The sequence below is a fragment of the Delphinapterus leucas genome, chromosome 18 (genome assembly GCF_059928025.1).
Source record: "Delphinapterus leucas isolate spDelLeu-1000000601 "Yukka" chromosome 18, BTC_Dleu_Yukka2, whole genome shotgun sequence".
In the NCBI taxonomy this organism is placed as follows: Eukaryota; Metazoa; Chordata; class Mammalia; order Artiodactyla; family Monodontidae; genus Delphinapterus; species Delphinapterus leucas.
This window is the reverse complement of record NC_143146.1, coordinates 54,226,508-54,252,802: the sequence shown is the minus strand read 5'-3', so window position 1 is coordinate 54,252,802 and position 26,295 is coordinate 54,226,508. Positions and strand designations below refer to the sequence as shown.

At 34.8% G+C, this 26,295-nt stretch overlaps 1 protein-coding gene across 11 annotated transcripts in view; it reads right to left on the bottom strand.

The window, feature by feature from the left end:
- NAA16 (N-alpha-acetyltransferase 16, NatA auxiliary subunit) overlaps positions 1 to 26,295 on the bottom strand; it is an 89,758-nt gene that overhangs the window by 39,226 nt on the left and 24,237 nt on the right. For all 11 annotated transcript variants that reach the window (XM_022574930.3, XM_089899488.1, XM_022574926.3 and 8 more), the window contains 4 exons: positions 23,820 to 23,926; positions 9,031 to 9,103; positions 6,480 to 6,649; positions 5,984 to 6,136 (listed from right to left, as the gene is read on the bottom strand). In XM_022574930.3, the coding sequence (XP_022430638.1) occupies positions 5,984 to 6,136; positions 6,480 to 6,649; positions 9,031 to 9,103; positions 23,820 to 23,926 (503 nt within the window). The remainder of the gene's footprint in view (positions 1 to 5,983; positions 6,137 to 6,479; positions 6,650 to 9,030; positions 9,104 to 23,819; positions 23,927 to 26,295) is intronic.

The window sequence follows — 26,295 nt, the reverse complement described above, 5'->3', positions numbered from 1 at the left end:
ATATGGGTACATTTATATAAGTTTAATATTCACTTCTCTTTCACACCCATTGTGAGTTATCAGTTCAATTTTCAGAATTCAAGTATAAAACCCAGTTATCTCTGGGTAAAGGAAATTATGGTGATATTTTATGTCATCTTTAGGGCTGCATATATATTCCATTTTTTGATGACTACATATGTTTATAAGAAATCTACATCATTTTTCATTTCAAAACTTTACTAACTAGAACTTTCCAACTTGCATCAGCAACTCTACAAACATTCTAAACTGTGAAAAATCTGCAAGACGGAAATATGAGCACTTCACTCACTTATTACCAAGCAGATATAAACTGATTATCAGAGTCATTAGCAATTCTCCTCCCCCAGTTCACTGTTATCCACCACACATTAGGGACACGCCTGGCCAGTGAAGCAGTATGGATACACTAACAGGCTCTCCACACGCCACAGCAACTTGTCAAGAGTGGATGATCGGAGATGATTACGATGAGCAAGCTGAGCCCCAGACTTTGAGGACTACTCTCCTCAAACAGCCAACCTTTCCCCTTCCTTCTTCCCCTTCATTCTTCTGGGCCTTCTCAGACATATCCAAGTCGGCTGTGATTTGCTGTGTGGGTGTTTTCTGTTTTTTATTCTTTTTAAACCACTGAATTTATTTAACTTAAGAAGTTTTATATACTCGTTTCTAATTGTACTTTATTTCTAATCTAGCTTGGCCTTCCAGGTGGTACTTTTCTCTACAAGCATCACTGCTTTTACATCTACTCTTGGACTTTCTTCTAATTTCTAATCTTCAAAATTGTGACACAGTGGAAAGGGCATTGAAGAGTTTGAGCCCCAGTACTACTGACTATGTGACCAAAGATGATTCAAGTAACCTCTTCAGAGCCTTAATTACCTTGCTGTAAAATGTCATGTGATTTTACATGGGATTAGGTGCTACATGAACATAAACAGTACTACTAGTTTCCTAATTTTATTTTTCTCTAATACCCATCATCCTTTTTTTATTGATATAGCTGGTGTACAATAATTTGTTATAGGTGTATAACAGTAATTCACAATTTTTAAAGGTTATACTCCATTTATACAGTTATTATAAAATATTGGCTACATTCCCTGTGTTGTACAATATATTCTTGTAGCTTATTTATTCTATACACAATAGTTTGTATCTCTTAATCCCTTACCCCCATCTTGCCCCTGTCCCCTTCTTTCCCGGCCCACTGGTAACCATTAATTTGTTCTCTATATCTGAGAGTCTGTTTCCTCTTTGTGATATTCGCTAGCTCTATTTTCTAGATTCCATATATAAGTGGTATCATACAGTATTTGTGTTTCTCTGTCTGACTTACTTCACTTAGCATAATACCCTCCAAGTCCATCCATGTTGTTGCAAATGGCAAAATTTCATTCTTTTTTATGGCTGAGTAGTATTCCATTGTATATACATATATACTGCATCTGCTTTGTCCATTCTTCTGTTGATGGACACTGGTTGCTTCCATATATTGACAACTGTAAATAATGCTATGAACATTAGGATGCATATATCTTTTCGAATCAGTGTTTTCATTTGTTTCTGGATTTATACCCAGGAGTGGAACTGCTGGGTCATATGGTATTTCTATTTTTTCTGAGAAACCTCCATACTGTTTTCCACACTGGCTGCACCAGTTTAGATTCCCACCAACAGTGTTCCCTTTTCTCCACATCCTCACCAACATTTATTTGTGGTCTTTTTGAGGGCAGCCATTATGACAGGTGTGAGGTGACACCTGACTGTGGTTTTAATTTGCGTTTCTCTGATGATTAACAACATTGAGCATCTCTTCATATGCCTGCTGGCCATCTGTATGTCTTCTTTGGAAAATGTCTATTCAAGTCTTCTGCCCATTTTTTCATCACGTTGTTTGTTTTTCTGACGTTGAGTTGTATGAGCTGTTTATTTTGGATACTAACCCCTTATGAGTCACATCATTAGCAAATCTTTTTTCCCATTCAGTAGGTTGCTTTTTCATTTTGTCGACGGTCTCCTTTGCTGTGAAAAAGCTTTTAAGTCTAATTAGGTATCATTTGTTTATTTTTGCTTTTATTTCCTTTGCTTTAGGAAACAAATTCAAAAAATTGCTATGATTTATGTCAAAGAGTGCTCTGCCTATGTTTTCTTCTAGGAGTTTTATGGTTTCCAGTCTTACATTTAGATCTTCAATCCATCTCGAGTTTATTTTTGTACACGGTGTTAGAGAATGTTCCAATTTCATTCTTTTACATGTATTTGTCCAGTTTTCCCAGCACTACTTACTGAAGAGACTGTCTTTTCTCCACTGTATATTATTGCCTCCTTTGTTGTAGATTAATTGACCGTAAGTGTGTGGGATTTATTTCTGGGCTTTATTCTGTTCCACGGATCTATGTGTCTGTTTTTGTGCCAATACCATTCTGTTTTGATGACTGTAGCTTTGTAGTACAGTCTGAAGTCAGGGAGCTTGTTTTGGCTATTCAGGGTCTTTTGAGTTTCCATAAAAATTTTAAATTATTTGTTCTAGTTCTGTGAAAAAAATACCCTTGGTATTTTGATAGGAACTACACTGAATCTATAGATTGCCTTCAGTAGTATGGTCATTTTAACAATATTAATTCTTCCAATCCATGAACACAATATATCTTTCCATCTGTTTATGACCTCTTCAATTTCTTTCATCAGTGTCTTACAGTTTTCTGAGTACAAGTCTTTTACCTCCTTGGATAGGTTTATTCCTAAGTATTTTATTCTTTTTGATGTTATGGTAAATGGGATTGTTTCCTTAATTTCTCTTTCTGATAGTTTGTTGTTAGTGTATAGAAATGCAACAGATTTCTGTATATTAATTTTGTATCCAGCAACTGGATTCATTAATGAGCTTTAGCAGTTTTCTGGTGGTACATTTAGGATTTTCTATATATAGTATCATGTCATCTGCAAACAATTACAGTTTACTTTCTTTCTAAATTGGATTCCTTTTATTTCTTTTTCTTGTCTGATTGTTGTGGCTAGAACTTCCAGTACTATGCTGAATAAAGGTGGCATCAGTGAGCATCCTTGTCTTGTTCCTGACCTTAGAGGAAACGCTTTCAGCTTTAGAAAGCATTCAGAAATGATTTAGAACATTACTGATGTTCTGTCTGGATGATCTGTCCACTGATGTAAGTGGGGTATTAAAGTCCCCTACTATTACTGTGTTACTGTCATTTCTCCCTTTATGTCTATTAATATTTGCTTTATGTATTTAGGTGCTCCTATGTTGGGTACATATATGTTTACGATTGTTATATCTTCTTCTTGATTGACCCCTTGATCATTACCATCATTCTTGCTAATACTCCGCACCACCACTACATCTGCCACTTTACAATTACTGCTGATCCTATGCCATATGAGTTTTAGAAATACTAGTTTGTATCCTACTACACAATTCTAAAACGTGGGTTTTAAAGAGTCTACCTAGGGCTTCCCTGGTGGCGCAGTGGTTAAGAATCCACCTGCCAATGCAGGGGACATGGGTTTGATCCCTGGTTCAGGAAGATCCCACATGCCACTGAGCAACTAAGCCCGTGCGCCACAACTACTGAGCATGCGCTCTAGAGTCCGTGCACCACAGCTACTAAAGCCCACATGGCTAGAACCCGTGCTCCACAACAAGAGAATCCACTGCAATGAGAAGCCCGCGCGCTGCGACAAAGAGTAGCCCCTGCTCACCACAACTAGAGAAAGCCCACGTGCAGCAATGAAGACCCAACACAGCCAAAAATAAATTAAGAATTAAAAAAAAAAAGCTCTTTTACGATGAGAAACAACAAATGGTCCATAAGTAGTAGCTTTTAATGAAAAATTAAACCTACATGTGTATATGTACATCACATGCATAGGCCATACGTTGTTTCTTTCTCATCATAAATATATACACAACACAGATATATGGTATATGTATGTGAGATGTGTGTGCATGTGTGTGTTTGTGTGTGTATGAATGACATACCATTTGTCAATACCAAGTAATGTCAGTCTTAAATTTCTGGGTAACTTCATGGGTAAAAAATGATATATTGATTGTTTTTTCCCTGATTACTAATGAAGATATCTTTTGGCCATTCCATATTCTACTTCTGTGAACTAATTATTCATCTCCTTTGCCCATATTTGTATTGTCTCATCTTTTTCTTATTGAGTATTGTGTGTGTATGTGTATTTAATGTTTCTATGACATCATTCTTGCAAGTAGTTAAATTTTCACAATAAAACTTCAAGCTAGGGCTTCCCTGGTGGCGCAGCGGTTGAGAATCTGCCTGCTAATGCAGGGGACACGGAGTTGAGCCCTGGTCTGGGAGGATCCCACATGCCGCGGAGCAGCTGGGCCCGTGAGCCACAACTACTGAGCCTGCGCGTCTGGAGCCTGTGCTTCGCCACAAGAGGCTGCGATAGTGAGAGGCCCGCACACCGCGATGAAGAGTGGCCCCCGCTTGCCACAACTAGAGAAAGCCCTCGCACAGAAACGAAGACCCAACACAGCAAAAATAAAAATAAATAAAAAAGGCTGTGCTGAACTGTATGGAGGACTTCAGGTTTTCTGAGCATTGGCTGTCCTGGACTCCTTGTATGGCACACACACACACAAAAAAGTTCAAGCTATTCTGTGGCTTCTAAATTATAAGGGGTTTCCCTTAACACCCAGACACAACTAGAATCTAGTTAACATTTAAACAAGGTGGTACACTGGTGCTGTATCAGTGATACATTAGCATCACAGAGCACAGTGGTAACTTATTTTCATCCTAAACAACTTACTTACAAACACCAGCACTAAAGCCCTCCACTTTGTATGTAATGCACTTGGAGATATAAATTATTTATTTTGAAGTATCTTAATTAAAACTTGGAAATCAAACTTGAAACATGGTTTTCTCATAATGCCTCTATGTTACATTCAATGTGTAACTATTTCAGTGAATTCTTTGGCTTTCTTTATAAATTCTTTTCTTCTTATATGAGTTGGAAATATCTTCTCCAATTCTATGGTTTGCCTTGTCATTTTGCTTATAATTATTTTTTGTTATACGTTATCTTTAATTTTGATATAATCAAGTTTATCAATTTTACTCTTGTACCTTTATGTGTTTGGTGTCTTAAGAAATGTTTCCTACCTTGAGCCCTAAAGATAAACTTCTATACTTTCTTCCAAAAGTGTGAAAGGTTTGCGTTTAGATCTTTAATCCACCTGTAGCTGATCTGTGTGCAGTGTAAGATAAGGATGTCATTTTATTTTTTTCAACACAAATAAATAATTATCCAAACAGTATCTTTTATCTCTGATTTTTAAAGCACCTCTGGTACATAACAAGTTTCCAAATATGTGTGAATTAGTTTTCTATTCTGTTCCATTAGCCTCCTTATATTTTTAACCATAAACGTGTACTGTTTTTACAATATAACAGAAAGTCTGTGTAGAAAAGGATATGAAAGGATGGTGAAAGATGAAACAAAGGAATAAATGTTTAGCCTAACAATTTGAAAGAACTTAAATTCTTAATGTCACAGAGACCAGTAGTCCTGAGAAGTTAGTTCTACAGAGAAAGAACTCTATGAGCTCTTATGAAGTTAAGACACTGTAACTGAGAAATTAAACAGCAGTCACAAATTACTAGTGAAACAAAAGAACAATAAATCAAATCTTGCATATAAGCACTGAAGTATGGCATAATGCTTATTTCTGTATAAAGGTATTTTGCTCCTGTTATTGCTTTTTAATCATCTCCCACCAGAAGCACAAGCGCAGACATCAACCACAGTAAGAAACCATACTTAGGATGTGAGCTAAACAAGATTAAAAAATAATAATAACAAAAGTGAATTCTTAGGAACTTCAGCAGCAAACTTCACACATCACCACAGAACTTAACTTTAATTTTACTAACTCAGACAATTACACGCTATTTCCTACCCTTGTGAACTTGGAGCACATTTCCTCTGCTTCTTTTATCATATTTGCTCGAAGCATATATTTTGCACATTTGGAGTTGATGAATCTATCGGCTGTGTCTAAAGACTGAGCTTCATCCATCCACTTGGCAGCTTCTCTGAGATTACCTATATGCTTTAAGAAATGAAAGTATTAAAGGAATCACTGTTTATGATTAAGAGAATATGGGTACAACATAATGGAAAAAGTTCTTAAAGACAAATTAGAAATCTGTTACATTTCTGTCAAATTTATCTAGAAATCTTTAGATACATGACAATTCATATTTACTAAGAGCTGAATGAAACTATTAATACTGACTATACAACTATATAACATAAAACTCCTTAGGATTATTAGAATATTAGGAATAGATTACCAGGGTGTCCTAAAAGTTATCTCTACACAGAAAGAACTCCAAGCGTTCTTAAAATGGCCAAATTCTTCAACTACTCAAAAAACATGACAAAGATTTTACCTTGTAAATTTTTGCTTTCATATAGAATAATTCTATTAGAGTTGGAGTACTAGCAATTGCAGCATTAATATAATCCAAAGCCAAAGAATACTGCCCAAGTTTATCAAAGTGCTGTGCCAGGAAATACTGAACCCAGAGTAGTGTCGTTGGGGGTTCTGTCTCCCCATTCTCTGCAACCAAACAAATATAACATCATTACAGGGAATGAGGCAAAGTAGAGCAACTCACATACTTTCTTTCTCCCAATGCATACTGAAATTAACTATTACGATAAGCAGTACAAATCCAGCAAAAATGACCAAGTTCAACAGAAAGAGATATGACTTCATGTCGTGAAGTTCAAAACGTAGCAGCCAAACAGAGAAACAAGATGCTGGTTTCATAGGCTTCTACCCATACCTCACTCCAAAGAAACAGTTTGGGGAAAAGAGGTAAATCAATCTAACTCTACGAATTCTCAGGCTGAGAGCATAAGGCAGCAGGTCCAGGAAAAGTCAAGGAAAATAGCTTGAAGAAAAGATGTCCCTAACTACCACTGCAAAACTTCCACAAAGGCAAGAATGGCCAGGGCTTACTTAGCATTGTAAGTAGGCCTCGACACTACATCAGGGAAACCCAAAACTGAAGGGTATTAGGGGGACACATTCCTGACAAGATGGTCACACAGAATCAGCGGAGCTCCATCTGGTTCCCCATTCTGTACACTCAAGCTACAGAAGAGTAGATAAAGAAATACCAGGCACTCAAAATGGATTTCAGAAGGGAAGACACACAGGTATAAAATGAGGTAGAAAGAGCAGAAAGGAGAATTTACTCATGCAACCTCAGGAAACACAGAAGGTCTCCTGGACTAGATGACCAAATGAAATGACAACGATGAAAACACACAGATTAGCATAAAATTAAAACACAAATAATAAACATAGGCAAAGAGCCAAGCATTTATCTTGCTCCTCTCATATAAACTATATTTCAGGGGAACCAAATCTTTGATGAAGAAAAGTTCTTTACTTGGGGTTGACAATATATACACTAATATGTATAAAATAGATAACTAATAAAAAAAAAACTTCTCTATAAGAATTCCAGCTAATAAATGCAGAAGGAATGATGATTAGAATGAAATAAGGGATGAACGCAACGATTCTCAGTGGCTGCAAAAATCATTAGGCCAATGAAGAACTTTTAATGGGCAGATTAGGCTGACAAACATCAAAACCCTGATCAATCTTAATATCACAAAAAGAGAGACCACCAGAATGTTTTCTGCCTTCAGATGTGATATAACAGGAAGTACAAAGTGTCACATATGAAGTATTCATATGGAACCTGAATCTAATCAAGCCTGTAAATCTAGGGGAATTGCCTGGCGTTCCAGGGATTAGGACTCCACGTTTCCACTGCAGGGGGCATGGGTTCAATCCCTGGTTGGGGAACTAAGATCTCACCTGCCACACGGCAAGGCCAAAAAAAAAAAAGTCGGTAAATCTAACTCGAACTTTGTAAGATGTATGGATGACAGCAAAATGTATTAAATGATACCATGAGAAGACAATCAGCCAAATTCAAAACATGGTACGTTCCACAAGACAAGTGACCTTTCGACAAACAGCCTTTTTTTTAAAAAAAAAAAAAGGGAAAGGAGTGGACAGTACTACTCAAGATTAAAAGAATATCAGTGACATAACAATCAAATGTAAAGTGTGGACCTTAGTTGGATCCATATTCAAATAAACCAGTTATACAATTTTTTAAATAATTGGGAAAATTTGCATGCAGACTGGGTGTTAGATACTGTGGTATGAGAGTTAATTTTGTGTAAGACAGCACTGTGGCTACATCTTGTGTTTAAGTGTTTTAAACAGTTAGAGACGCATACTAAGGTACTGACAGGGGAAACAGTATGTCTGCTTTAAAAATACTCCAGGAAAAAAAAGTCGACAGAAGATACTTCAAATAATACTGGTGAAACACTGATAAAAGAAGCTAGGTGATGGGGACACGAGGGTTCATTATTTACTTCTGTGTCTGTTATTTTATTGTGAAATTTGATTCAAACTAACAAGAACAAAAGGGTGATAACAAATAAAAGATGCAAGAAGAAACCAAAGTTACCATTCGCATGACTGAAAGCATTCTAGAGTGTTTTCTAAATAAAGCTGCCTTGATTTACATATGCCCCTACAAACAGAAAAACAAAGAACCAAATTATACAGGATTTAAAGTAATATAAGAGTAGAAAGAACAAAGAAGTAGGAATTCAGGAAAAATACATTTGAACATAAACTAACTACTTGATCTTGGTCAAGCTGCTCAACCTCTCAATTCTGTTTATTCATATTAAAATGGAGTTAACTCCCCCCTGACAAGATTAGGACATTTTTAATTACTTAAGATTGCAAGTGTTCTTCTCATTTCATTCACTAATTCAAAAACTATTTAGGGAACAGCTATCATGTAGCACATACATAATAAACATAAGATAGTGTTAGTGATTAAAAATGGATTGAAATGAGTAATCAAATTTCAACTCAATCTAATTTAAACTTACCATAAGGGCTAAAAAAGTCACACGTTTTCAGAGAGGCTTCATAATTAGTAACAAGCTCCTGGATTATAGAAATCTGTTAAAGAAACATAGTTTTAAAATTTAAAAATATTTTATGAAGGTATTTTTATTTACTATGGATTAAATTAGATTTGGAAGCAATATACAGCTTACTTCAGTACAATAAATTAACTATAAATTGGGGTGTCTGCTTTTCCCCACTCCCTGTGTTGGGGGAAAATGAGAAAAACAGAAAACGTACTGCTCTCTTTATTAATAGTAAAGCAGAATCTCATTAATTTCTCATCTCAATAAATATCAATAGTTTCAGGTTTTGATGGACAAATCATCACTAGCTACCACACACTCTTTTTCTTTTTGGCCAAAGAACACACCTGTATAATATATTATTATCAACAATTTATTTGCCTTTTGCTTCCCATTGTTACAGGGTGAAGTTGTAAGCCATTATATATTCAGATTTTCTAAAATGTCACTCATTACAAAAAAGTCAAGTGAAATCATCTAAATTATACAGTGAGTTGATGGAAGAAGTTAAGTAAACTAACTGGATGCTTAAACTACCTTTGTTTTTAGTGATCATTTTGATAGATTTTCATTCCAATGCTGCACTTAGGTAGGACTGAAATATTATACACTACACTGTAAACATGCTATGCCCTGCAAGTGCAAAAGAAAAGTGACATGAGTTAGAAGTGGCAGGGGAAAAAAGTAGCTTCTATGCATGGCTTGTTTTAAATGTCTGCTGATGTTACCTGTTCAAAATGAGCTAGAAAATATAACCACCCTATTTGTGAACTTCAGAAAAACAAAGGTCAAAAGTGAAGAAAAACCATTAAAACTTATAATAGTATGTGACCAATACAGTATTATTTTAAAACCATCCCACTGACAGCAGTCAAAAAAACAAAAAAGATCAAATTAAAACACTTCTCAGGCTTACATGATCTCTTTCTGACAAGAATGTTGCATTGTAGGGCATAATTCTCTTAGACAGAAGGGCAATAAGGAATAGGTGGGACAGTACACATTAAAAGTGGGGGAAAATATGTAAGTAACATATAAAAAACAGAACATGAAAAGAAGTTACACACATTATGACTTCACTAAAACATATGTGTATAGATACATACTCATTGGAAATATGACCAAATGGATTAGGGTAGTAGAATATGAGGACACTCTTTTAAAACACAATAATGCTGTATTATTTTAATAAGATTTTTAAAGCAAAGAACTGTTTAAAAAGAATGATTATTAAAATGTGAATAGACCTATACCTAGTAAGGAGATTGAACCAGAAATCAAAAACCTACCAGAGAACAAACATATGGATACCAAGGGGGGAAGGGGAAGTGGGATGAATTGGGAAACTGGGATTGACATATATACACTGCTATGTATAAAACAGATTAACTAATGAGAACCTACTGTATAGCACAAGGGAACTCTACTCAATGCTCTGTGGTGACCTAAATGGGAAGGAAATCCAAAAAAGAGGGGATAATGTATACATACAGCTGATTCACTTCGCTGTACAGCAGAAACTAACACAACATTGTAAAGCAACTATACTCCAATAAAAATTAATTTAAAAAACAAACAAAAAACCTACCAACAAAGAACAGCCCTAGACCCAATGGCTTCAATGGTGAATTCTACCCAACATTTTAAAAACTAATACCAAACTCTGCCAAAAAATCAAACAGAAGGGAACACTTCCAAACTCATTCTGAGGCCAGCATTACTCTCATACCAAAGCCAGACAAAAGCCAGACAAAAGCACCACAAGAAAACTACTGACCAACACCCCTGATGAATATGGATGCAAAATCCTCAACAAAATACTAGCAAACATGCCTCAGCAGTATATTAAAAGGATTATACACCATGACCAAGAGGAATTTATTCCTGGAATGCAAGGATGGTTTAACATAAAAATTGATCAATATAACTTGCCACATCAACAAAATGAAGGAAAAATACCCACGTGATTATCTCAATTGCTGCAGAAAAAGTATGTGACAAAATTCACCACCCTTTCCTTATAAAAACATTCACCAAACTATGAATAGAAGGAAACTATCTCAATATAATGAATGCCAAATATGAAAAACCCACAATGAACATCATACTTAATGGTGAGAGACTGAAAACATTTCCACTATGATCAAGAACAAGGCAAGGATGCCTGCTTTCATCACATCTATCATCACAGTACTGGAAGTTCTACTGCTGGAAGGCAAGAAAAAGAAATAAAAGGTATTCAAATAGTAAAGAAAGAAATAAAATTATCTCTGCAGATGATATGATCTTACTAGTAGAAAACCCTAATGATTTCACAGAAAAACCTGTTAGAATAAATGAACTCAGCAAAGCAGCAAGATACAAAAAGTCAATACACAGAGATCAGCTGCACTTTTACACACACGAACAATCTGAAAAGGAAATTACTAAAGCAATTTCATTCACAACAGCATCAAAAAGAATAAAATACTTAGAAATTAACTTAACCAAGGAAGTGAAAAACTTGTACAATGAAAACTATAAAACATTGCTGAAAAAAATTCAAGATGACACAAACAAATGGAAACACATCCCATATTCATGAATTGGAAAAATTAATATTATTAAAATATCAGTACTACCCAAAGAGATCTATAAATTCAACATTATCTCCATCAAAATCCAAATGCCATTTTTTTTTTTTTTTGCAGAAAAAGAAAAGCCCATCCTAAAATTAACATGGAATCTCAAAGAACCCCAAAGAGCCAAAACAATCTTAAAAAAGAACAAAACCAAGAGGACTCACTCCTGACTTCAAAACTTACTACAAAGTTACTGTAATCAAAACAGTGTGGTACTGGCTTAAAGACAGATGTAGAGACTAATGGAATAGAACAGAGAGTCCAGAAATAAACCCTCGCATATATGGTCAAATGATTTTTGACAAGGGTGTCAAGACCAATCACTGGAGAAACAGAAGTCTTTTCAACAAATGGTATTGGGAAAACTGCATATCCACATGCAAAAGAATGCAGGTGAACCCTTACCTAATACCATGTACAAAAATTAACTCAAAATGAATCAAGGATCTAAATGTAAGACCTAAAACAATAAAACTCTTAAAAGAAAACATAGGACAAAAACTTAACAATATTAGATTTGGCAATGATTTCTTGGATATGACACCAAAGGCACAGGTAACAAAAGAAAAAACCGACAAATTGGACTTCATGAAAATTTAAAAATTTGTACACCAAGATGCCATCCATAGAGTAAAGAGGCAACCCATGGAATAGGAGAAAATATTTGCAAATCATGTATCTGATAAGAGGTTAATACCCAAAATATATGGAGAACTAAAATTCGACAATAAAAATCCAATTCAAAAATGTTTGATAAAATACTTGAATAAACATTTCTCCAAAGATACACAAATAGCCAGTAAGCACATGAAAAGATGTGCAACATCACTAGTCATTAAGGAAATGCAACTCAAAACTACAATGAGATGCCACCTCACACCCAGGAGGATGGCTACCTTAAAACAAAACAAAACAGAAAACAACTGTAGACAAGGGTGTGAAAAAAATTGCAACCCTTGTGCACTGCTGGTGGAAAATGGTACAGCTGCTGTGGAAAACAATAGAGCAGTTCCTTAAAAAGTTAAGAATACAACTACCAAATGATCCAGCAATTCCACTTCTGGCTATATATCCAAAAGAACTGAAAGCAGATCTCTAAGAAATATTTGTACATCCATGTTCATATCATTGTTCATAATAGTCAAAACGTGGAAGCAACCCAACTGTCCACGGACGGAAGAATGGATGAGCAAATGTGGTACAGACATACAATGGGATATTATTAAGCTTTGAAACGGAAATTCTGAAATGTGCTACAACATGGACGTTACGCTAAGGGAAATAACCTAGTCACAGAAAGACAATTACTGTATGATTCCACTTATATCAGCCTACTTAAAGTTGTCAAAATCATAAAGACATAAAGTATAATGGTTGTTGCCAGGGGCTAGAGGGAGGGAAAAACAGAAAGTTATTGTTTAAAGGGTACAGAATTTCAGTTATACAAGATGAAAAGAGTTATGGGGATGGATGGTGGTGATGGGTGCACAAAAATGTGAATGTAGTTAATACCACTAAACCGTACACTTAAAAATGGTCAACATGGTAAACCTCATGTTAAGTGTATTTTGCTGCAATAAAACAACAACAACAAAAAGGTGGTTCTAAAAGTGCAATCCTCACCATCAATATCATAAATGTCAGCATTAGCATCATTAGTAGTTTGTTAGAGATGCAAATTTTTGACCAAACCCCAAATTTATAGAATCAGAAACTCTGAGTCTAGCAATGCTTTTAACAAGCCGCCAGATAATTCTGACATACCCTAGAGTTTGAGAACTGATTTTTAAAAATGCTGCAGTAAGACTATTACTACAAAGCAAAATAAAAACCAATAGGCATTTTTAGGGACTTGCCTGGTGGTGCAGTGGTTAAGAATCTGCCTCCCAATGCAGGGGACACAGGTTCGATCCCTGGTCCAGGAAGATCCCACATGCTGCGGAGCAACTAAGGCCCTTTGCCACAACTACTGAGCCTGCACTCTAGAGCCCACGAGCCACAACTACTGAGCCTGCGTGCCACAACTACTGAAGCCCACACGCCTAGACCCCGTGCTCCCCAACAAGAGAAGCCACCGCAATGAGAAGCCCACGCACCGCAAAGAAGAGTAGCCCCCACTCACCGCAACTAGAGAAAGCCTGTGTGCAGCAACGAAGACCCAACACAACCGAAAATAAATAAATAAATATTTATTTATTTATTTAAAAAAAAGTAATAGGCATTTTTAACCCACCAGGATCAATCTCACTGAGAGTATGTGTAACTTAAAAAACGTTCAGTACTCAATTTATGGAAGGATATAGTTTTCCATGAACTTACACTGCCATCTACTGGCAGTTACTAAACCCACAGCTAGAGCTTTAAATAAGGGTGTACCTTCCCATCTCTAGGGTGAAATAAATTTTTAAAATCAGTTTTAATCATTTTAAAAAGTACAACAAAATATATACTGAAGTTACACATAATTCTTCATAAAGGAGTATAAAATACTACTGAATAAAATAGAATCTCCAGCTTCAGAACTTCAAAACAAGATTTAATTGGGGAAATAAATCAAGGTAATGGAAAGTTCACATGAAATGTCCTAAATAAAAAAACTGCAGCGAACACTGTCCTTCCTGGTTTATTAGGCATATTTACTGAATCTAAAAAATGTATATTATAGTCATTCACTCAGTAATTAAGTGAACAATTCAATTTTCCAAACTTGTCTATGAAAGTTAGTCTAAGGAGTTTTACTAAGGTATAAAGGACCCATTTTACTTCAAGTTTACTTACCATTTATATTTCAATAATACTGTATAGCTGTAAATTCAATTATATAATTGTATACTGTATAACTATATTCAATTATACAATATAACTGTATATTCAACTCCTTTCTTGCAAAACAACATGTAATGGCTCTTCTTGTTGAAAATAGCTATCTGCCGCTGCCAATTAAAATCAAGAAAGCCAATCCACTTGTTAGGTATCTAAGATCACAGTAAAACTTTAAGCCTCAAAATAGCTTAAATTATACAGTCAAAATTTTTTATGAACTGAAAAAATTTCCAAGTTCAACCACCTTCTCCTGATTTAAATATTTTCTTCTAACAGTTATAATTTGACCAGGATTGAAAAAGCTTTGTTTCTGCTAATAAAATCTAACCTGGGCAAATGTTGTGACTATTGCAGATAATTTCCTAAATTACTGCCCTTATCCAGCTTTTCTTATGTATGAGTTAAAAGAATTCTTTACTACCCTTAAAGACAAAGCCCTACAAACCACATCTGATACACAATTTTTCACAATATAAATACAGATCCCGTTTAAAATGTTACTGTAACATGAAAGGCACTGAAACTGTCTTTTCAGATTTTTTTTTAAACCCAAATTAGAAAACTAAGCACAACAGTTTATCAACAAGGACCAAAACTGCTGGGTTGATTTCTAATAAATGTACAATTAACAGTGACAATTTTGGTTCCAAAGGAGCTAGCTAGAGATAAGTTGTCCAAGAACTATGACACTAAAATGAAACTAGGTAACTTCTTGCAGAGATGAGGTGTGATGGGTGGGGATGGTGAGAGAACGACCAGTTCTTGAAAACCCTCTCCGAACCAAGCACTTTACAAACTTTATCATTTAATTAAAGAACACAGCAACTCCTTAAGTATTATCTTCCCCAACTTTATGATCCAGAAACAGATTCAGGTAGTTGCTCAAGCAAATGTGTGATGGAGTCAGGATTCCAAACCAGGCCTGATTCCAAAGCAATGCTCCTTTCCCTATACCAGTATTTCCCAAAGAGTGGTGCCCATGCTGGAACAAGAGATGATTACAGCTAATTCACCAACTGAAACTTTTTAAGTTAGATTTTAATTTTATGTGTTTTATAAAAATGATACTAGCACAAATCTGTGGTTTTTACGAAAAACAAAAAAGTAATCAAATTTACTGAAAAATATTTTTTAAATAACACTATAGGTGTTATGTAGATTTGGCAAAAATTGTGAAGGGGATTAATAAATGTCAGCAGACATTATAGTATACTGTCATACCTTCCTAGGTATTGGAATACCTAGGAAAAGTATTGGGTTGGCCAAAAAGTTTGTTCGGGTTTTTCTGTAAGATGTTATGGGAAAAACCGAAAGAACTTTCTGGCCAAGCCAATGCTTGCTTTTATTTTCTTCTCCCAAAATTTAACTGTTTTTAAACAAACAAAATGAATTCATGATCATTACAATTACCATTAACTGTTGATCAGCAGGTCTGAAAAATACTAACTCTGATACTGTTACCACTGCAAATAATGCCTTCTGGAATTTTTAAAGATAGAACTGTTATTGACTCATTTTTTTCCTTTTCGTGAGAAATCCAGGATTCTCACAAAGAAACATTCTTAATGTAGTCCTTCTATTACTTAGAGCATCTAAGAAAAAAATTCCTTATATTGCCCTGAAATACAAATCAAACTCTTGCTTTCCTTGCCAATTATTCCCCTGTATCACCTTCTGAAACACCTAGTTTTCCAAAAGTATATATGAAATGAAGCATTTTTAGAATCATTTTGCTTGACTGGTAACTGTGAAGCCATTTTTACAATGATAACAGAATTCTAACATTTTTATAATGCTGTTTAGCTTCATTTTTTTCCTAACTTACCTTCACAATTACAGTTAGGTAGTAAACAGATACAAAACTCAAATGTTATACCTACCTGAGTTAATTAAAAATAAGGAAAGAAGCAAAGATACCTTACAGATAATATATTCCAGGATCAAAATCTAGTTTACCCACCACCTCCACCAACAAATTATAGTTGTTTCCCACTAACAACAGCCAAACAATTTAGTACTTCCCGTAGAAATATTCCAATGAAGTTCATGATGATTCTCTTTCTCCAGTGAACAGGCCAAGTTTTTTGTAACTCTTTGGGTCTACAGTCACCAGTTTCTAAAGGGCACACAAACCTCTACATGTTCTTTAACTGAATGAGGATCTTGGAATATTTTCATAGTATGGGCAGATTTAACACAAAAAAATGTCCTCTGGGAAACAGCCTACCTCCCCTTCCTGTGTATGGACAGCCATACGGTTTTTGTTGAGACATCTATGCTTCATCCAGTCAGTCTCATCAAGTACTCAATTTCCATGTTCTTACTCATATTCACTGCACCTGTGCACTGATGTCCAGCTTCAATGGAATCAAATGCACCTGTAACAACCCACGCAAACCTTGATGATTCACTGCCTTCATTCAATAGTCTGACATAGTGAATAGCTACAGAACAAAACTGCAAAGTACTTTCCACTATAGATGAAAATGGAAGCCCAGAATTAATTTCCACCTCTTATTTAGGGTCATTCTGGTTTCTTTTAAAACACTAAAACAATTTTTTTAATGTATATACTGTAGCCTTGACAGTTGAACTAAAATTAAATAAAAACTGATTTTACTCAGTATCTTTCTGTGCAAATATATATCTTTATCCTTAGAAAAAACATTTTTCTCATCGATTAAATCTGCAAAGTAAAAAACCAAAATACAGAACACTAAGCACATGTTAGGAAAAAAAAACTGGAAAAAGATGAGCAAATTAAACCTAAAACCAGCATAAGTAAGGGAATAATAAAGATGAGATTTGGGAACCAATAAAATAGAAAAGGGGGGTGGGGAAATCAACAAATCCAAAACTTGGCCTTCGGAAAAGATTGACAAAAGTGCCAAACCTTTAGCTAGACTGACCAAGAAAAAAAGAAGACTCAAGTTATTAAAATTAAAAATTAAAGAAGAGACATTACTTACTACTGACTGGAAATAAAATGATTATAAAGGAATATGATGAACATATATGCCAATACTGGATAACTTAAATGGACAAATCTCTAGAAACACAAATTTCAGAAACCAAATAAGAAGAAATAGAAGATATAAATAAACCAATAACAAGTAAAGAGTTTCAACAGGTAATCAAAAACTACCCACAAAGAAAAGTCCAGGTCCAGATAGTTTCACTGGTAAATCCTACCAAATATTTAATACCAATACCAATCTTCACAAACTTTTCAAAAAAAAAAAACAAAACAGGGGAGAACACTTCCCAACTCATTATAAGGCCATTATTACCCTGATATCAAAACCAGACAAAGACATCACAAGAAAACTACAGTCCAGTATGTTAGAAATATAGATGCAAAAATCCTTAATAAAATACCAGCAAATTGAACCTAGCAACATATATAAAGAATTATACAGCACAACCAAGTGGGTTTTATCCCACTAATGCAAGGTTGTTTAACATCTGAAAATCAATTAATGTAATATACAGTATCAACAGAATAAAAACAATAAACACATGATCATCTCAATAGACAAAGAAAAACCATTTGACTCAATCCAACACCCTTTCACAATAAAAATGCTGTTTGTTGAAACTAGGAGTAGGAGGGAACTTCCTCAACATTATAAAGGGCATATACAAAAAAATCCATAGTTAACACAATATTTAATGGAGAAAGGCTAGATGCTTTCCCACTGAGATCAAGAACAAAACAAAAATGTCAATTCTCATCATTTCTATTCTGACTGGAGGTTCTAGACAGGGCAATTAGTCAAGAAAATGAATAAAAAGGATACAAACTGGAAAGGAAGAAATAAAACTTTCTATTTGCAGATGACAGAAATTCATTACACCAACTATAACTAATAAACAAGTTCATCAAGGTTACAGAATATAAGAATATACAAAAATCTACCGTATTTTATATACTAGCAATAAAAAAACCTGAAAACTGAATTTAAGAAAAATTCCAATCCAAAGAACACAAAAACACTAATCCAAAAAGATAGATGCACCCCTATGTTCACTGCAGGATTATTTACAATAGCCAAAATATGGAAACAACTTAGATGTCCATCAATGGATGAATGGATAAAGATGTGATGTACATATACAATGGACTATTTACTCAGCCATAATGAAGTCCTGCCATTTGCAACAACATGGATGGACCTCGACGGTATTATGCTAAGTGAAATAAATCAGACAGAGACAAATGTCACATGATTGCACTCATATGTGGAATCTTAAAAAAAAAATTTTAAAAATAAAACAAAAACAAACTCAGACACAGAAAACAGATTAGTGGTTACCAGAGGGGAAGGCGGTTAGGCAGTGGGTGTGAAATGGATGAAGGCGGGGTGGGGGGGTCAACTGTATGGTGATGGATGGTAACTAGGCTTGTAGTGGTGAACAACTTATAGTGTACACCGATGTCAAATTATAATTGGCCCTATATAAGTTCCAGGATGTACATCTAAAACTATATAATAAAAAAAGAGAAAATACTTCCATCTAGCATAGCATAAAAAATAAAATACTTAGGAATAAATCTAACAAAAGATGTATACGACTTATAAACTGAAAACTACAAAAAAATTGTTGAAAGAAATTAAAGACAATCTAAATAAATGGAAAATTTCCAATGTTCATAGACTGAAAGACTTAATAGTGTTAAGATGGAAATACTTCCCAAAGCGATCTACAGATTCAATGCAATCCCTATAAAATCCCAGCTGGCTTCTTTGTAGAAGCTGAAAACTTGATCGTAAAATTCATATGGAAATAAAATAGATCTTTAATGGCCAAAAGAATATTAAAAAAAAAAAAACCAGGAAGATTCACACTTCCTAATTTCAAAATTTACCCCAAAGCTACAGTAATCAAGACAGCGTGATACTAGCCTCAGGACAGACATACAGATCAATGGAACAAAAATGAGAGTCCAGAAGTGAACCCTCACATTTATGATCAATTTACTTTCAACAAGGCTATCAAGACTTTCAATGGAAAAAAAAACAAATGGTGCTGGGAAACTGGGCAAACACATGCAAAAGAATGAAGCTGGGCTCCCACCTCACACCATATACAAAAATGAACGCAAAATGAATCAAAGACTTTAATGTAAGAACCAAAAGTACAAAACTCTTAGAAGTAAATATGTGTAAATCTTCATGACCCCGAATTTGGAAATAGGTTTCTTATATACAACACAAAAGCACAAGCAACACAAGGGAAAAAAGATAAAATAGGCTTCATCAAGACACTTTTAAGAAAGTGAAAAGACAATCCACAGAATGGTAGAAAATATTTTCAAATCATACATCTGATAAGAAACTTGTACCTAGAATATATTTAAAAACTTACAACTAATAATGAAGAGACAAATAACCCAATTAAAAACTGGGAGAAGAACCTGAACTGACGTTTCTCCAGGGAAGATATACAAATGGCCAACAAGCACTTGAAATAATGCTCAAAATGATCAGTCATCAAGGAAATGCAAACGAAAACCACAAGGAGATAGACCACTTCACACCCTCTAGGATGGCCATAATCAAATACCATATAATAACAAGTGGATTGTTGGTGAGGATGTATAGAAATCAGAATCCTTATACACTACTTGTGGGAATGTAAAATGGTGAAGGTACTTTGGAAAAGAGTCTTGACAAGTTTTTGAAAAGTTTAAACATGGAGTTACCATTTGACCTAGCAATTCCACTCCCGGGTATATGCACCCAAGAGAAATGAAAACATGTACATGCAAAAACTTGTACACAAATGTTCACAGCATTATTCATACCGAAAGGTACAAACAACCAAAATGTCCATCAACTGATAGATAAAATGTAGTATAGCCATACAACTGGACATTATTTGGACATAAAAGGCGATGAAGTACTCATGCTACCACATAGGTCAAAATATTTATGCTAAGTATAAGAAGCTAGAGAAAAAAAGGCCACATATTGTTTGATTCTGTTTGTATGAAATACCCAGAATAGGCAAATCCATAAACAGAAAGTAGACTAGTGGCTGCCTGATTGGGGGAGTGCAGCGGGCAGATATGAATGGGGTTTCTTTTTCGGGTGATGAAAATTTTCTAAAATTACTGTGGTGATGGTTGCAAAACTCTGAATATACTAAAAATCAGTGAATTTGTAAACTTCAAATAGGTCGATTTTATTGTATGTGAACTGCATCTCAATAAAGCTATTAAGAAAACAACAAAGATACTGGGGGTAAGCTGCTGACGCTAAGTGGTAGAGGCCAAGGACACTGCCAAATATCCTGTGATGCACAGGACAGCCCCTAGAATTACGCAGCCCAACATGTTGGTGACGCAGTTCTTTGCTGTGGGGGGCTGTCCTGTGCACTGAAGAGTGTTCAGCAGCGTCCCCGGGCTCCACCCACGTTAGGTATCAGTAGCACACCCACCAGGCTGACAACCAAAACATCTCCAGACATTGCAGAACGTCCCCTGGGGGACAAAATTCCCTCCCCCGCCCCACCTTGAGAAGCACTGCTCAAGAGGAAGAGGACTTTCCAAACTGCCTGTGAAACAATAGGTGAACTTCCACAATAGAAATAAAGATCAGCAAATCTGGTTACATTAAAATTTAGCTTCTTTATGTTTTAAAATAAAATCTCATTAGAAAAGCAAACATAAGAAAAGAAAATATTTAACACTGCCTAATGCTGGTGAGGACACAGTGAACCTTTCACACACTTTGGTAATGGCAATACAAATTGATGTTTACAAGAATAACAAAATGTTCTTACCTTTTACCCATTAATTTATTCTGAGAATTTATGAGACAAAAATCCTAAGTAAAGCTATGTGTACAAAGATATACTTTTTTAACTGCAAAAACTTTGAAAATCTAAGTTCAGTTGGAGGTATGATTTTGATAAAAGACTATGCTGTCGTTAAAAAGAAGATATTGAAGACTACACAATAACACATTAAGTGATTGTGAAATTGCTGGGGGGAAAAAACCCAAAATATTTATGGTCAAAATTCACAATTTAAAATGCTGGAGACATTTTTAAAATACTTTTTGACACTTGTACTATATCCTAAGCTAACTTCAAAAGATAATTTTATTTTCATGGTACCTGACATGGATTATTTTTTAAGACTTGGAAGCTTACAAAACTATTAATTGTTTATCAGCCTTAACCTCTTTGAAATCCTTCGAGAGTTAAAATGCAGCCCTTAGCTAAAAACAGGACTCACTGCTGATTAGAAATATGCAAATTTTAAAACGCCCTCTAGAGTAATCACAAATATGTGACCAAAATGATTTGAGAAGGATTTCCCATACTTGTACATTTTTTCTCACTATACTAAGTTCTGACAACTTAAACTCAATTTTCTGCAGCTTAATTCAATTCTCAAAAACACATGGTAAACATTCCTGTTGCGTGCTCAAAGATTAACACTAAAGAGATGTCAAAGGTTCACATATAGATGAATGTATTCTCACTGCCTTCTTTAAAAATGCAATTTCCAAGCTTTATAAAATAAAATACCAACAAGTGCTTAACACCTTTAAGATGGTAATTTTGGATCAATATTGGAGAGATTTTTTTTTTTTTTTTTAAGTCTATGCCTCTTATGAAAACTGAGAAAGCCAGTGAAAGCCCAGTGATAGCTTAATCTGTAAGGAATTCTGTAAGGAACAAATTCTGTCTTCAGTACTTGCTGTAAGACAGTGTTACAAAAGCACTACTCTATTCTCATTCACATACATTTCTTTATTATTTCCGACATTTTATCTCATCTTTCTTCTCTGTCACCCTTGCCTAAATGAGTAAGAGAAGAATTTTGGCAAATGCTAATTTAAATAACCTACAAAAATTACTGGTAGGCACTGCTACATGTTTTCATATGAATCAATCACTATCAAAAAAAATCAATAGAAAAAAATCAACTGCAGAAAAAAATTGATAACAGTACCATTGCAATCAAATAAAGCATACTACAGACATTAAATAATTGTTAAGTTTTGTTTGTTTGTTTTAATGTAAATGACACTTTTTACTATTCGGGTACTATAGGTCTCTTTCCCGAAGTGGGGATCTGCCCAATTGGCATGGAGACTGGGTGCACCGATGGTAGGAACAGAGTACAGAAGTTCTGTTAGCCATCCTCAGCCACTTCCCTCTAGATATTATCAGTTGTCCCTTTTAGTTTATGAAACCTGCTGCCAAAGGAAGAAAGTGTCAGTCAGTTATACCTAACACTGACTTTTTTCAATATTTTATTATTCACAATTATTACTAATTTACAAATAATTATGGGTCAAAACTAAATAAACATAAAGTGATATAGGTTTAACTAAAAATATTTTAGCATTTTTAATAACATCTTTTCCTTATCCACTAGTAACTTTCAAAAACTGATTACAGAAATGAACACAAGATTTTTAGACCTTAAGAAATAAGAAGCAATGCTTGGAAATAGAAGTATAATTATTTTCTATTAACTTTTAATTTTCTAATTATCTCTCTAATATAAAACCAAGTCTATTTCCTAATTTTAAAAAGCAGAAAGTGATTCTCTTCATTTGAAAACTAGCTAAAACTACATTAAAATGTAGCCTATTAGTTAAAACTAACAGTGCCAAATGACATGTTACTGTTGCAGTAACAATTTTCCATGCTCTAACTTTATTTTATTTTATTTATTTATTTTTTTGTGTGGTACACGGGCCTCTCACTGTTGTGGCCTCTCCCGTTGCGGAGCACAGGCTCCGGACGCTCAGGCTCAGCGGCCATGGCTCACGGGCCCAGCCGCTCCGTGGCATGTGGGATCTTCCCGGACCGGGGCACGAACCCGTGTCCCCTGCATCGGCAGGCGGACTCTCAACCACTGCGCCACCAGGGAAGCCCCAAGCTCTAACTTTTAAGGCAAGCATAACGAATTTAAAAATCCACAGTCATACCATAAAATAATAGATAATCATCAAATAGTTAAATATAGACCTCTGGTGACAATAGGTCAAACTTAAAATCCCACTACAAAAGTATACCCATTAAAAACAACCACCTTTATTTTAGTGCTTTTATAAACCCTTTACTCGGTAAATTTCAGATTGACATTTCCTTTGATACTACTTATAGTACATGCATACAATTTCAGTTCATCTATTATTAGACTACGGTGCACACTATTATTAGAATAGAGAAAATGATTGAATCATAGCATATTATTTACATGGAAATCTTTCTGTAATAATTAAGTTAGTAAAAAAGACTACAGCAAATTGAATAAAGACCAAATTTTACCTTTTCTGTATTGTAATATAAAGATTTCAAAGTAGTAAACAAGGGTGGGCAGCCTTTACTGAAGTTAACCCTCAGGAACTTATCCATTAGTTCTCTAAATTTTTCACCTAGAAACAAAAGTGTACTTTGTTATACTTCGACTGATGCAAACAGTTCGCAAAATTATTTCATAAATAAAAATAAAACTCCTTCAGAAACAATGATTCCCCTATCCAATGTTTAAACCCAAAAAGTCAGTCAGCATTATTTGTTACCGCCAAAAAGCATAACACCAAATATCTCGGTTCGGTTGGCAAGTGTATTTTCCCTAGATGCAGATTCAAAATGTCTTCAAGGAACACTTCAAAAGATAGGTAAACAAAATGACTGTGCAGCTTTGAGGAAAAGTAACCTACTATCTATTCTGAATACAGTCCCCATAGGAAGTACCTTTCCTAATCTCACTGACCAGCAGAGGCTCAATGCTACTATCTCAATCCTACATCTCAGAAGGCACTCTGCAAACTATATAAGGATTCTACTGTAACCAGCACTATATTTAAGTAGCAGTCAAAATATCTTTTTAAACGCTAACACGGTATTTACAAATGTTTTCCGAATCAACTAGTGATTTATTTCAACAGTCATTCATTCCACAATCATCTATCAAGCACCTACTATGTGCCAGGCATTGTTCCAGGTATCCGGGATATAGCCGTGATTAAAACAAAAAAATTTTTTTTAATTCTGCCCTCATGGAAATTATTAACATTCTAGTGGGGAGATAGACAGTAAGTAAAATAACATCCATAAGACATCAGACAGAGCCCTGAGGCATGCTAACATTAGAATTAAATAAATACCCTATTTGTAACATCAAGTAAATAAATCTCCTATTATTGCTAAACCCTTACCAAAAAGTTTCAGTGTCACTTTTTAAAAGCAGAAAAAATTGAAAAGAATTAATTTTAAATACAAAAGCTCTAACTTTTTGACAATAAGGGTTACTATGTAAGGACATGGATTTGCCCACTCAAAAGAAAAAAAAAAGATACATATATGTCATGAATGTTTTAAGCTAAAGTAAGACTACTGAAATGACCTTTCTTAAGGTTTCTTTATGAATCACATTTTACCAAAATACTCAACAACCCAAGTGGTTATTTTTATTTGTTGTGACTGACACTACTGAACAAAACATGCATACTCAACATATTACAGATATAAATATTAAGAGGAGAAATTTAAATTTTATTGAGTGGAAATTTTATCTAATATAAAAACAGGATCAACATTTGTTACCTCAACTTACTACGAAGACTGCTTTCAGATGATCTCTAATCTTTATAACAGAGGAAGTGCTGGAAAGATTTGATCTCTAAAACTACTTTTGAATTTTAAGGAAGTAATCATGTATATTCAACCCAGAGTGGTATTTTGTGTTCCTTCGGTATACTTTGTATATAATCTTTTGAAAATCACAGATTATCAGGACTGCACAAAATTTCACTCTGGGTTAAATATACATCATTACTTCCTTAAAAATCAAAAAGTTTCAGAGATCAAATCTTTCTAGCACTTTCTCTGATATAAAGCAAAGGTTAACAGTATTGTGGCAAGCAGTGAGGGATGCTGTTGCTTACTTCGTGTGACACTGTCCACTAAAAACCTCAATTTCTCCACTGTAAGATGACGGTAACACCACCAGCCTCAAGAGTACTCTTTCATGACTCACACAAGATGAAAAGTAAACAGCATAAGCACACAGTAACCACTCAATAAATGTCTATTATTTATACCTTGACATCTGATAGCTACTGTATTTCTATAGTTAAGAATGTTTTCCACATTTGCTATCATCATCTACTGAGAAAACATGCATTTTATCTTCATGTCAGAGGCTACTCTGAACTCCTCTTCAACTTTCTCAATCTATTTAGATCATACTGGCAATTCTACTTTAAAGACAATGTACTCAGCTCTCAAGTATCCACTATATTACAAGCCTCTTCTCCCAATAAACTTTTATTTCAACTGTGCAGCTAGCTATGATAAAGAATGAGGAAGGTCTTACATACCGATATAGGACTGAATTCCAGATACAGAGTTAAGTGAAAAGGAAAGCAAGGTGCAGAACAATCTATGTCACTTTTGTACAAAAGGGGGAGGAAAAAGGAAAACTATACATAAACCCTCAAACACATACTTTTGCTTGTATATGCACAATGTATTTCTGGAAGAGTTAAACCATCTACTAGTAACAATGGCTGTCTCTGGGGAAGTAAACTTGGTGGCCAGAGGACAGAGAAACAGAAAAGACTTTCCAGTTTAAACCTGTTTTGCACCCTTTTATTCAGAACTGTATGAATGCAGTCTAAACCAGAAGCCTACACAGCTACTCAACTGCTCAGTCACACACTATATCCCAAAATTACTTACTATTTACCCATCTCATAATTTTTTTCTTTACATATAAGAAAAACTGTTTCACAAAAAT